This window comes from Schistocerca americana, chromosome 3 (genome assembly GCF_021461395.2).
Source record: "Schistocerca americana isolate TAMUIC-IGC-003095 chromosome 3, iqSchAmer2.1, whole genome shotgun sequence".
In the NCBI taxonomy this organism is placed as follows: domain Eukaryota; kingdom Metazoa; phylum Arthropoda; class Insecta; order Orthoptera; family Acrididae; genus Schistocerca; species Schistocerca americana.
The window spans coordinates 767,349,685-767,362,517 of NC_060121.1; the positions used below are offsets into that span (position 1 = coordinate 767,349,685).

At 44.2% G+C, this 12,833-nt stretch overlaps 1 protein-coding gene across 1 annotated transcript in view; it reads left to right on the top strand.

Moving 5' to 3' along the window:
• LOC124605773 (fatty acyl-CoA reductase wat-like) overlaps positions 1-12,833 on the top strand; it is a 267,768-nt gene that overhangs the window by 123,099 nt on the left and 131,836 nt on the right. The window contains exon 2 of the mRNA XM_047137658.1: positions 3,918-4,024. Within this exon, the coding sequence (XP_046993614.1) occupies positions 4,003-4,024 (22 nt within the window). The 5' untranslated portion in view covers positions 3,918-4,002. The remainder of the gene's footprint in view (positions 1-3,917; positions 4,025-12,833) is intronic.

Consider the following 12,833-nt stretch of genomic DNA (forward strand, 5'->3'; position numbering starts at 1 on the left):
CCCGATACGTCTTGATACGACTCTAACAGGTCTCACGTACGTAAGTATCCTGTCTGATCACCTGTATCCATTCATGTCCGTTGTGCATTCCGACAGACTTGGGCAATTTCAGCAGGACAGTGCGACACCCCACACATCCAGAACTGCTTCAGAGGGGCTCCAGGAACACTCTTCTGAGATTAAACGCTTCCTCTGGCCACTAAACTCCCCATACATGAACATTAGTGAGCGTATCTGGGATGCCTTGCAAAGTACTGTTCAGAAGACATCTCCATCCCCTCGTACTCTTATGGATTTATGAACAGCCCTGCAGCACTACGAGTACTTCAGATATTAGTCGAGTCCATGCCACATCGTACATGACATTAATGCAAATGTTACGTTGAACACAATTACGTATCATAAGCTGCATACCAAGTGATTACTGTGGTTATCAAAGCTGTAGCCTTACATATCAGTTGCGTCAGAGCTCTTTTGCCGCCGACTGAAACTAGGATGCTGTGATCGCTGAACGTGGCGAAATGCATCTGCCGATGCAACCTTGAGCCAGTTACCGTGACGCTGTGTCAACAGTACCACCTGCACCGGTAGTCGGAGATGTGCGAAGGCCATGCGTCGTCGTCGTCATCAGCTTCAGCGCTGGACACTACCGCTGCGAATTAATGTCTGATATATATATACAGAACCTTGCTAGCATACTGGAGTGTGACGCTCGCGACTCTGCGAACTACGATACAGAACACGATTTACATTCATTTTCTGTTACATTTGCGTAGCGGTCGATGAAAGTGGAAACGTAATTGCTTCTGAATTACGGGAGTGGTTGATATAATCCTAATAAGTAAGCCAGCAGACGCGAGAGCAAGTTCTAATTTTGGGTCTAGCCTTTTCGTTTAGCTTCTTCGTAAGGTAATTGACACTCTTAAACCTTACATTGATTTAGTGTGAAACACTATAGCAGTACCAGTTCGTGAAGACATTGCCAGAAAATCTTTAGTGGTTAGTGGAACATATACTAAACTATCTCTAGGACATCATATCTGTACGAAGCTACAACATAATACACTGTGTTGATCTTATATAGAACAGGTCATCACTTGATAAACAGACATAAGCATCCAATAATATGGATTTCAAACTGAAAATCATTCCACTCTTCAAGTGAGGATGAATGCGAACAGTGATTAAGACAACAAACTCGTGTTCGCAAGGAGCTGTACACTAAATTTCCGTCCTATCACAATTATGTAGATTTACTATGGATTAAATAGATAAATGCATTTCAAATAAATTCTAGGATGGTTCCCAGAACGTGCCCATGACAGTAAACGCTAAACACAACATTACTTTGTTCGTCTTTTACTTCAGTTCAGCGCCAAAGGATTAGATCCACTGTCTAGATAGATGAAACAAAATCAGACCCAATAAGCCTTTTAATATTTTTTGCAAAAGATGTTGTTTAGCGAGACTGTGAGTTTCAAGGTGTTTTGCAAAAAACGAGTCGATAAGAAAGAGCCTACACGAGAGGAAATGCAATGTAATTCCCATCTATTGACGGATACCTGCAGTATTATTTGACAATAGCATTATCGGTACACAAGAAATGTTAGTATTATAACTCCGATAAATTGCTAACATCGTTCAGACGGGCGCAAACTGGAACAGGATTGTCGATATTTACTGCGTGGGAAGCGGTTCAAAAGTAAAATTCTATGGATGTGGATTTTCTTTCCTTTTGTAAAATAATTATCACCATGATGGTGAGCATGTGAACCACCTACTAACAACGATCCCGTGTGTTTGCGTCACCTACTAAACCGTAATGATGAAAAAATTCAAACATGAAGTATGCGATCGCAACGGATTTGTTTGGTCGCCGCGAGTTGAACAAGATATTTGCAACAAACTCGACAGAAAATATGTCGCATATCACGCGCAGTACAACTTTTAAAATTCATTTCCAAGATGTTCTAGCGAGATAGCGGAACGTTTAAAATATTAGACCTATGTATGGAAGAAGCGGCGTACAAACCTCCTTCACCAAGCAAGATGTTCGACTTATTAGTAGCTTATTGTTTAGCAAAAAGTCTGATGAAGTTGTTCCTTTTATTGGTGAGAAAGCTCTCTTTCTCGTCGAAGCATGTGAATGTATGTTCCACCAAACTGACTGTTTTGTAACATACTGAGACATAAATCTTTATAGTGTCTCCTAATTATATTTGAATTTATATCAAGAATTACAGCATTCTGAGAGTCCGTGATCAAATATACACTACTGGCCATTAAAATTGCTACACCACGAATATGACGTGCTACAGACGCGAAATTTAACTAACAGGAAGAAGATGCTGTGATATGCGAATGATTAGCTTCTCAGAGCATTCATACAAGGCTGGCGCCGGTGGCGACACCTACAACGAGCTGACATGAGGAAAGTTTCCAACCGATTTCTCATGCACAAACAGCAGTTGACCGACGTTGCCTGGTCAAACGTTGTTGTGATGCCTCGTGTAAGGAGGAGAAATGCGTACCATCACGTTTCCGACTTTGATAAAGCTCGGATTGTAGCCTATCGCGATTGAGGTTTATCGTATCGCGACATTGCTGCTCGCATTCATCGAGATCCAATTACTGTTAGCAGAATATGAAATCGGTGGGTTCAGGAGGGTAATACGGAACGCCGTGTTGGATCCCAACGGCCTCGTATCACTAGCAGTCGAGATGACAGGCATCTTATCCGCATGGCTGTAAGGGATCGTGCAGCCACGTCTCGATCCCTGAGTCAACAGATGGGGACGTTTGCAAGACAAGAACCATCTACACGAACAGTTCGACGACGTTTGCAGCAGCACGGACTATCAGCTCGGAGACCATGGCTGCGGTTACCCTTGACAATGCATCACAGACAGGAGCGCCTGCGATGGTGTACTCAACGACGAACCTGGGTGCACGAATGGCAAAACATCATTTTTTCGGATGAATCCAGGTCCTGTTTACAGCATCATGATGGTCGCATCCGTGTTTGGCGACATAACGGTGAACGCATTGGTTACATGTTTCGGTCACCTCTTGATCGCAATGACGGCACTTTGAACAGTGGACGTTACATTTCAGATGTGTTACGTCCCATGGCCCTACCCTTCATTCGATCCCTCTGAAACCCTACATTTCAGCAGGATAATGCACGACCGCATATTTGTAGGTCCTGTACGGGCCTTTCTGGATACAGAAAATGTTCGACTGCTGCCCTGGCCAGCACACTCTTCATATCTCTCACCAATTGAAAACGTCTGGTCAATGGTGGTCGAGCAACTGCCTCGTCACAATACGCCAGTCACTACTCTTGATGAACGGTGGTATTGTGTTGAAGCTGCGTGGGCAGCTGTACCTGTACACGCCATCCAAGCTCTGTTTGACTCAATGCCCAGGCGTATCAAGGCCGTTATTACGGCCAGGGGTGGCTGTTCTGAGTAATGATTTCTCAGGATCTATGCGCTCAAATTGCGTGAAAATGTAATTACATGTCAGTTCTAGTATAATATATTTGCCCAATGAATACCCGTTTATCATTTGCATTTCTTCTTGGTGTAGCAATTGTAATGGCCAGTAGTATATATAGAGAGGATTAGTCATTCATGTGACACGTGAGTTTATGATAAAAGATGTTTTTCGAGAGCTTGTACACTTCATACAGGTTCTCCTAGACTGCATTTAAATCCGATACACTTAAATTATTCAGTTTCTGTGTAATATTTACTTAAAGCGTCTTATATATCCGCTCATTATCACCTTAAAATTGAGTCATGCGACTTGGCTTCTCCTAGTTACGAGGTTAATTAAGAAATTGAAAGTTTTAGTCTGAACAAACAGTTAATTGAATTTTTCAATGGAATAAAATTTAAATTCTTGTGTTGCAGGTACAACCGTAGCAGGAAACGGGAGTGACGCCCACGTTGACGCAGCCTGTACACACACACCAGCAGCTGAGCGCCATCCATTAATATGAATTATCTTTTGGAGCATCGTAAGTTCATGAAGCTTCTCGTCTCATTTCTCGAGACACAGAATTTATTTTATTTCTAAAACAACTTCAGTGTTTAATAATTTCTACTTCATGTAATTCATTCATCCTTTGCGACATGAGAGGACCGGTAACAATGTTATCCAAGCACCACGGAACCTCGATATGCTCAGTAAACTTGGTTTAGAAAGTAAATTGCAGTAACAGTAACAAGTGGTCCCACGAAACCAACTGATAATAATGTTCTGATGATATGCGCGAACAATGGCTGAGACCTTGCTTTTCATTATTGTCACCATCAATCAGTAAGGAGGAACTCTCTGTGTCTCAATGTTTCTTCCTTGAAACCTGATGGCGCTATCCTTCACCTAATAATGTCGCCTGAAAATCCGATACTCGACTAGCGCGTGATATTTGTGTGTTCGGGCTTTGAGAGTGAGACTGCTGACAAATGACGGGAATGCAGGCTTGTCGCTGCATTCGTTTCTCCCATGGCCCCCCTATGGTTTTGAATTGTGAACCCTGAATGAGGTAGCAATTGTAGAAACTACTGTTTTGATGCTGGTGACATTTGCTGAGAATGGTTTGCCATTCATAGCTAGCAACAAGCATGTTGTAGAGCAAATGAATCAGAATAGGGAGGTAGCAGTAAAACTAATTTATTTTGGCCGCATAATGCTGTTTACCTGGCTGGAAAATGGCAGCAGTTGATGTTCAATAAAAGAGAAGCCGTGGGCCAAATACACTCCTGGAAATTGAAATAAGAACACCGTGAATTCAGTGTCCCAGGAAGGGGAAACTTTATTGACACATTCCTGGGGTCATATACATCACATGATCACACTGACAGAACAACAGGCACATAGACACAGGCAACAGAGCATGCACAATGTCGGCACTAGTACAGTGTATATCCACATTTCGCAGCAATGCAGGCTGCTATTCTCCCATGGAGACGATCGTAGAGATGCTGGATGTAGTCCTGTGGAACGGCTTGCCATGCCATTTCCACCTGGCGCCTCAGTTGGACCAGCGTTCGTGCTGGACGTGCAGACCGCGTGAGACGACGCTTCATCCAGTCCCAAACATGCTCAATGGGGGACAGATCCGGAGATCTTGCTGGCCAGGGTAGTTGACTTACACCTTCTAGAGCACGTTGGGTGGCACGGGATACATGCGGACGTGCATTGTCCTGTTGGAACAGCAAGTTCCCTTGCCGGTCTAGGAATGGTAGAACGATGGGTTCGATGACAGTTTGGATGTACCGTGCACTATTCAGTGTCCCCTCGACGATCACCAGTGGTGTACGGCCAGTGTAGGAGATCGCTCCCCACACCATGATGCCGGGTGTTGGCCCTGTGTGCCTCGGTCGTATGCAGTCCTGATTGTGGCGCTCACCTGCACGGCGCCAAACACGCATACGACCATCATTGGCACCAAGGCAGAAGCGACTCTCATCGCTGAAGACGACACATCTCCATTCGTCCCTACATTCACGCCTGTCGCGACACCACTGGAGGCGGGCTGCACGATGTTGGGGCGTGAGCGGAAGACGGCCTAACGGTGTGCCGGACTGTAGCCCAGCTTCATGGAGACGGTTGCGAATGGTCCTCGCCGATACCCCAGGAGCAACAGTGTTCCTAATTTGCTGGGAAGTGGCGGTGCGGTCCCCTACGGCACTGCGTAGGATCCTACAGTCTTGGCGTGCATCCGTGCGTCGCTGCGGTCCGGTCCCAGGTCGACGGGCACGTGCACCTTCCGCCGACCACTGGCGACTACATCGATGTACTGTGGAGACCTCACGTCCCACGTGTTGAGCAATTCGGCGGTATGTCCACCCGGCCTCCCGCATGCCCACTATACGCCCTCGCTCAAAGTCCGTCAACTGCACATACGGTTCACGTCCACGCTGTCGCGGCATGCTACCAGTGTTAAAGACTGCGATGGAGCTCCGTATGGCACGGCAAACTGGCTGACACTGACGGCGGCGGTGCACAAATGCTGCGCAGCTAGCGCCATTCGACGGCCAACACCACGGTTCCTGGTGTGTCCGCTGTGCCGTGCGTGTGATCATTGCTTGTACAGCCCTCTCGCAGTGTCCGGAGCAAGTATGGTGGGTCTGACACACCGGTGTCAATGTGTTCTTTTTTCCATTTCCAGGAGTGTAACAAGCTGGACAGACAGCAGAAGAGTTTATATTAATACGACCGTTGCAAAAGTAAGTTGTTTTAGTGTTTAGGCTGAAGCATGATTCATGAAGTAAGCAATACCCATCCCCAACTGAATAGACTTGCTGAGTTAACTTGGAATGATTGCTCATTGTAGTCTCACAGTTACGAAGGTGTAGCCGCTTTCTGTGGTGCTGCGTTTAGAGTACGTGTATGCTTGGTTGTTGTTGTTGTTGTGGTGGTAAGTCCCTAGGGGACCAAACTGCCGAGGTCATCGGTCACTAGGCTTACACACGGTGGTAAATATAGCAATATTCAAAGAGTTTCTGCAGAAAATACAGATGGAGAGGGAAAGTTCACTTAAATAAGAGCTTTTGTAAAATCTAGTCATATCTAAATGCACTTGATAACAGCCAGAGCGCAGAATACGTATTATCTTCAGGGGAAAAACACCATACAAACAGAAATAGAGGGGAGCCTACCTCAACGATAGTTGACTGGGATACGCAGAATAACACGTGTAAATGACGTCGATAGCTCTCGGTGTCCTGGGTGATGCTGTTGTTTCTATGGGGATGGAATACGTAGAAAGTTCCTGCGATAATCGGCAGGCCTTTCAAACCAAATGATCGATATACATTCTAAGACAAAAGAAGAAAAAATGAAAACGACATTCCACGAAAAAATTATCCGAATGGGAAGAAAATCGGTAGATGTGATGCAAATGTACAGACAAACAGATGATTACAGTTTCAGAAAAATTAGGTGATAGATTCGAGAGAATTAGCTTCTCACACTGAACAAGTCCATAACACGTTGGCCCATCTCTTCTCCTTATGCAAGTAGTTATTCGGCTTGGCATTGATTGACAGTTGTTGGATACCCTCCTGAGGAATATCGTGTCAAATTCTGTCCAACTGGCGCATTAGGTCGTCATAATCTCGAGCTGGTTCGGGCGACCTGCCTATAATGTTCCAAACGTTCTCAATTTTGGAGAAATCCGGTGACCTTGCAGGCCAAGGTGGAGTTTGGCAACCACGAAGACGAGCAGTAGAAACTCACATCGTGATAAGGCGAGAATTATCTTGTTGAAATGTAAGCCCAGGATGGCTTCTCCCGAAGGACAACAAAACGGGGCGTAGAATATCGTCGACGTACCGCCGTCTGGGGCGTCTCCAGACGAGTCTTCGCGGATCATCAGACTCATTTGAAAGCGGGACTGAGCACTGAGGACTGTTCTTGTCAATGAGATTCCAGGCCGAAGACGTGTCTGGGACACACCGAACAGCGCTGAGTGTCGCCTGTCATACGGCTCGACAAATGGGAGTGATAGTCAGAGGTGGCATTTCTTTTCATGTTGTTGTTGTTGTGGTCTTCAGTCCTGAGACTGATTTGATGCAGCTCTCCATGCTACTCTATCTTGTGCAAGTTTCTTCATCTCCCAGTACCTACTGCAACCTACATCCTTTTGAATCTGCTTAGTGTATTCATCTCTTGGTCTCCCTCTGCGATTTTTACCCTCCACGCTGCCCTCCAATACTAAATTGGTGATCCCTTGATGCCTCAGAACATGTCCTACCAACCGATCCCTTCTTCTAGTCAAGTTGTGCCACAAACTTCTCTTCTCCCTAATCCTATTCAATACCTCCTCATTAGTTATGTGATCTATCCATCTGGTCTTCAGCATTCTTCTGTAGCACCACATTTCGAAAGCTTCTATTCTCTTCTTGTCCAAACTATTTGTCGTTCATGTTTCACCTCCATACATGGCTACACTCCATACAATTACTTTCAGAAATGACTTCCTGACTCTTAAATCTATACTCGATGTTAACAAATTTCTCTTCTTCCGAAACGCTTTCCTTGCCATTGACAGTCTACATTTTATATCCTCTCTTCTTCGACCATCATCAGTTACTTTGCTCCCCAAATAGCAAAACTCCTTTACTACTTTAAGTGTCTCATTTCCTAATCTAATTTTATCAGCATCACTTGACTTAATAAGGCTACATTCCATTATCCTCGTTTTGCTTTTGTTGATGTTCATCTTGTATCCTCCTTTAAAGACACTATCCATTCCGTTCAACTGCTCTTCCACGTCCTTTGCTGTCTCTGACAGCCGGCCGAAGTGGCCGTGCGGTTAAAGGCGCTGCAGTCTGGAACCGCAAGACCGCTACGGTCGCAGGTTCGAATCCTGCCTCGGGCATGGATGTTTGTGATGTCCTTAGGTTAGTTAGGTTTAACTAGTTCTAAGTTCTAGGGGACTAATGACCTCAGAAGTTGAGTCCCATAGTGCTCTGAACCATTTGAACCATTTTTTTTTTTGTCTCTGACAGAATTACAATGTCATCGGCAAACATCAAAGATTTTATTACTCCTCCATGGATTTTAATACCTACTCCAAATTTTTCTTTTGTTTCCTTCACTGCTTGCTCAACATAAAGATTGAATAACATCGGGGAAAGACTACAACCCTGTCTCACTCCCTTCCCAACCACTGCTTCCCTTTCATGTCCCTCGACTCTTATAACTGCTATCTGGTTTCTGTACAAATTGTAAGTAGCCTTTCGCTTCCTGTATTTTACCCGTGCCACCTTTAGAATTTGAAAGAGAGTATTCCAGTCAACATTGTCAAACGCTTTCTCTAAGTCTACAAATGCTAGAAACGTAGGTTTGCCTTTCCTTAATCTAGCTTCTAAGATGAGTCGTTGCGTCAGTATTGCCTCACGTGTTCCAATATTTCTACGGAATCCAAACTGATCTTCCCCGAGGTTGGCTTGTACTTGTTTTTCCATTCGTCTGTAAAGAATTCGCTTTAGTATTTTGCAGCTGTGGCTTATTAAACTGATTGTTCGGTAATTTTCACATCTGTCAACACCTGCTTTCTTTGGTATTTGAATTATTATCTTCTTCTTGAAGTCTGAGCGTATTTCGCCTGTCTCATACATCTTGCTCACCAGATGGTAGAGTTTTCTCAGGACTGGCTCTCCCAAGGCCGTCAGTAGTTCTAACGGATTGTTGTCTACTCCCGGGGCCTTGTTTCGGCTTAGGTCTTTCAGTGCTCTGTCAAAGTCTTCTCGCAGTATCATATCTCCCATTTCATCTTCATCTACATCCTCATCCATTTTCATAATATTGTCCTCAAGTACATCGCCCTTGTATAGACCCTCTATATACTCCTTCCACCTTTCTTCTTTCCCTTCTTTGCTTAGAACTGGGTTTGCTTCTGAGCTCTTGATATTCATTCAAGTGGTTCTCTTTTCTCCAAAGGTTTCTTTATTTTTCCCTTTAGGCAGTATCTATCTTACCCCTAGTGAGATAAGCTTCTACATCCTTACATTTGTCCTCTAGCCATCCCTGCTTAGCCATTTTGCACTTCCTGTCAGTCTCATGTTTGAGACGTTTGTATTCCTTTTTGCCTGCTTCATTTACTGCATTTTTATATTTTCTCCTTTCATCAATTAAATTCAATATTTCTTCTGTTACCCAAGGAGTTCTACTGGCGCTTGTCCTTTTACCTACTTCATCCTCTGCTGCCTTCACTACTTCATCCCTCAAAGCTACCCATTCTTCTTCTACTGTATTTCTTTCCCCCATACTTTCTTTTCATAGCGAGACCTTTTAGATTGTCATCGGTGGCGCCGTTACAGTAAGACGATACGCCGACGATATTCTACGCCCCGTTTCGTTGCCCTTCACGGGAAGCAATCCTGAGCTTACATTTCAGAAGATAATTCCCGGCCATACACGGCGAGAGTTTCTACATGTCTTCCTGCTTGCTAAATCCTACCTTGGCCGGCAAGGCCGCGGGATCTCTCACCAGATGACAATGTTCGAGCATTATGAGCAGGGCCTTCCAACTATGTCAGAATTTTGACAATGTGACGCTCCAGTTGGACAGAATTTGTCACGATGTCCCTTAGAAGTACATCCAACAACTCTACCATTTAATGCCAAGCCGAACTGAGTGCTTGCATAAAAGTTAGAGGTGGAACAACGCGTTACTGATTAGCTCCATTGTGTGAAGCTCTATCGAATAAATCATTGAATTTTTCTGACACTGTGATCATCTGTTTGTCTGTACGTGTACATCACATTTGCCGAGTTCCGTACCATTCGAATAATTCCTTTGTGGTATGACGATTTTTTTTCTCTTAAAGTTTATTAGTTCAGCACCGTTCAACAAGCGAATACAGTCATAAGCAGCTGAATTAGCGATGTGCATATAGAAGTGTCTAGCCCCCACACCTCCAAACTCTTATGATTATGGCGGTTATGAGTCGTGGCATGACCTAAGCACCACATCGAAAGTCTTTGGGAATTAGCCTAATCCCGGCTGCACAAGTCAGCTGCAACAACGGCGCGTGCATCTCTTACGGTGGCGTACCAGGTGGTCTGAAAAAGCACTGAGATCCTAATAGTATTCGGGAGCGCTGGTGGTACATTGTATAGTTGAAGATACAAGGTGCCTGTGAGATATCCCACTTACCTGGGCGCCGTGTAACGATTAAACAATGTTAGACCGCTCTCGCGTTGGTGGCGGTCGTCTCGCGTGGCAACCTGCCGGGCTGTCGCAGGCCACAGGCTTTGGTGCGTTCCGTCACGTACTCGCCGCTCTCGGTAAGCAGCGTGTAACCACTTCGGCCCGCGGGCTGCCAATTGACCGAAACCATCTGCCTGCCTCGCTGAGTCTACAAGCGGTGTGCTGAAACACCTCCGCTTGTGTCCAAATGGTTTTGCTATTCTATGGTAAAATTTTTAAACAGTCAGTAGGGGGAAATAACTAAAATGGCGAAGAATATGTGCTACAAGGAACGGAAAGTGATTTCTGCAAGAATATGGCTTTTCACTCTCACTTAGGCACGTAAACAGCCACTACTCGAAATTGGTTGTTTCGTCTCCATGTGCTACTCAAAAATAAATCTTGCAGATGAATCTAGCTGTCGTTTCGTCACAGGCAAGTGCGTAACGTGGAGACATACTAACACCATTCTTCTCCAAGCCGGAGACGGTAACTTGTAGTTAGCACCGAGCGACGTTGTGTAATGATTAGTATTCCGTAGGATTGCGGTTCAAATCCCCGTCCGGCTATCTACATTTAGTTTTTCCATATTATCTCTGAATCAGTTAAGACGAGTTCCTTTGCAATGGCTGATTTCCGTTCCCAATCCGACTTTGTGCTCTGATTCTTTGGTCACTAACGGTATAACTGGAATTCCTGTTGTATCTCACGACTCTTCACTCTTGCCAATGTTTAGAAAATTGCCGAGAGACTCTGTTCTGTAAGAGCCGGAAATTAAAAATTAAAAGTGATGCTTTCCTCTGCCATCATAGCCTTTTATAAATATCAACATGACCCCAATACAATGGATAAATTATTATTAGTGAAAACAACTGCTAGCTGGGTTATGGTTCATGGACGGCAGTTTACAAAAATTTCGCTAAAATTTTTAGTAGTAAATCGACTGCCAATTCCGAGAGCGCTATTCCTAAAAGTATTACAGGCGAACGTTTGACACAGGAAAAGTTAGGCGCGTGGAATCAGTCGCAGGCTTAAATTTTCTTTTCTTTTATTGTGCTCGGAGTTTAATTTTTAATCACTACATTGCTTATGTTCTAAAGGATTATATGCTATTATAATCTTGCGGAACATAAGCATTATAGTGGATTTTATTTATCATGACGTTATACTACCAAAAACCGACGGAAGAATCAGTTAACATAGCAATTTCTAATCCACACGCATCCTTAGCTCTGCTGGACAAAGGGGAAAGGACGGGAGGTATCGTCACCGCCTTCGTTTACTACAGTTTCAATGTGGACCACGCTTCTATCAAGTGACGATATACTGATCACAGTGCCGCGTACGAGTCACATTTAGCTTCAAACGACGTCTGGAAATGAGTAAGGTTAACATTTAATGTCCCGTGGACGACAGGGTCATTAAGGTTGCCCTCTTCCGGAAGTCAAGACTTAGGTCTTCCGTTGTTTCGCTACGACAGTTATAGTTGCATTGAGAAGGCTACGGCAGATTGGCAGCTTTCCTTTTCTACGATCCGATCGTGTGATCCGTCTCTCCTACCCTCGTGGACGACGAAACGTTAAAGCCTAATCTTTCTCTCTTCCTCACTTTCGGGTAATTATGTAAAACGATGTTAACGTCGTCGTTACGTAAAGACAGATTCCAAGAACTTCTTTACGTTTATAAGTAACTGGGAATTATCCCTGTGCTTCGAGGAAGCCGTTAACAAAAGCCTGGTAGTGTACACCAACTTCTCTACAATGACGTGACAACATGCAAAGTACTGTTTTTTCGACATGTTATGACTTGTCTTATGATTTAAAAGAGAGATCTCATAGGGGATATAATTTTCCTCTTATCACATGCGAATGTTGTACCCCTCGAAGATTACAACAGTTGTTTAAAGCTGTCTAAGGTGTTCTCCGTCTAACTGTGACAGGGAGAAAACTCGCACAGAGAAAGATAATGAACAGACACTAATGTTCGCTGATTGCATATAACACAGTGGATAAACGTCATGAAAGTTTTTAAACCAGTAAGGAGAAGCAAACATTACGTCAATGCCGTAAGTTAAACAAACATTAAATCTCGAAATTTCTGAATAATTTTAAACAACAAAAAA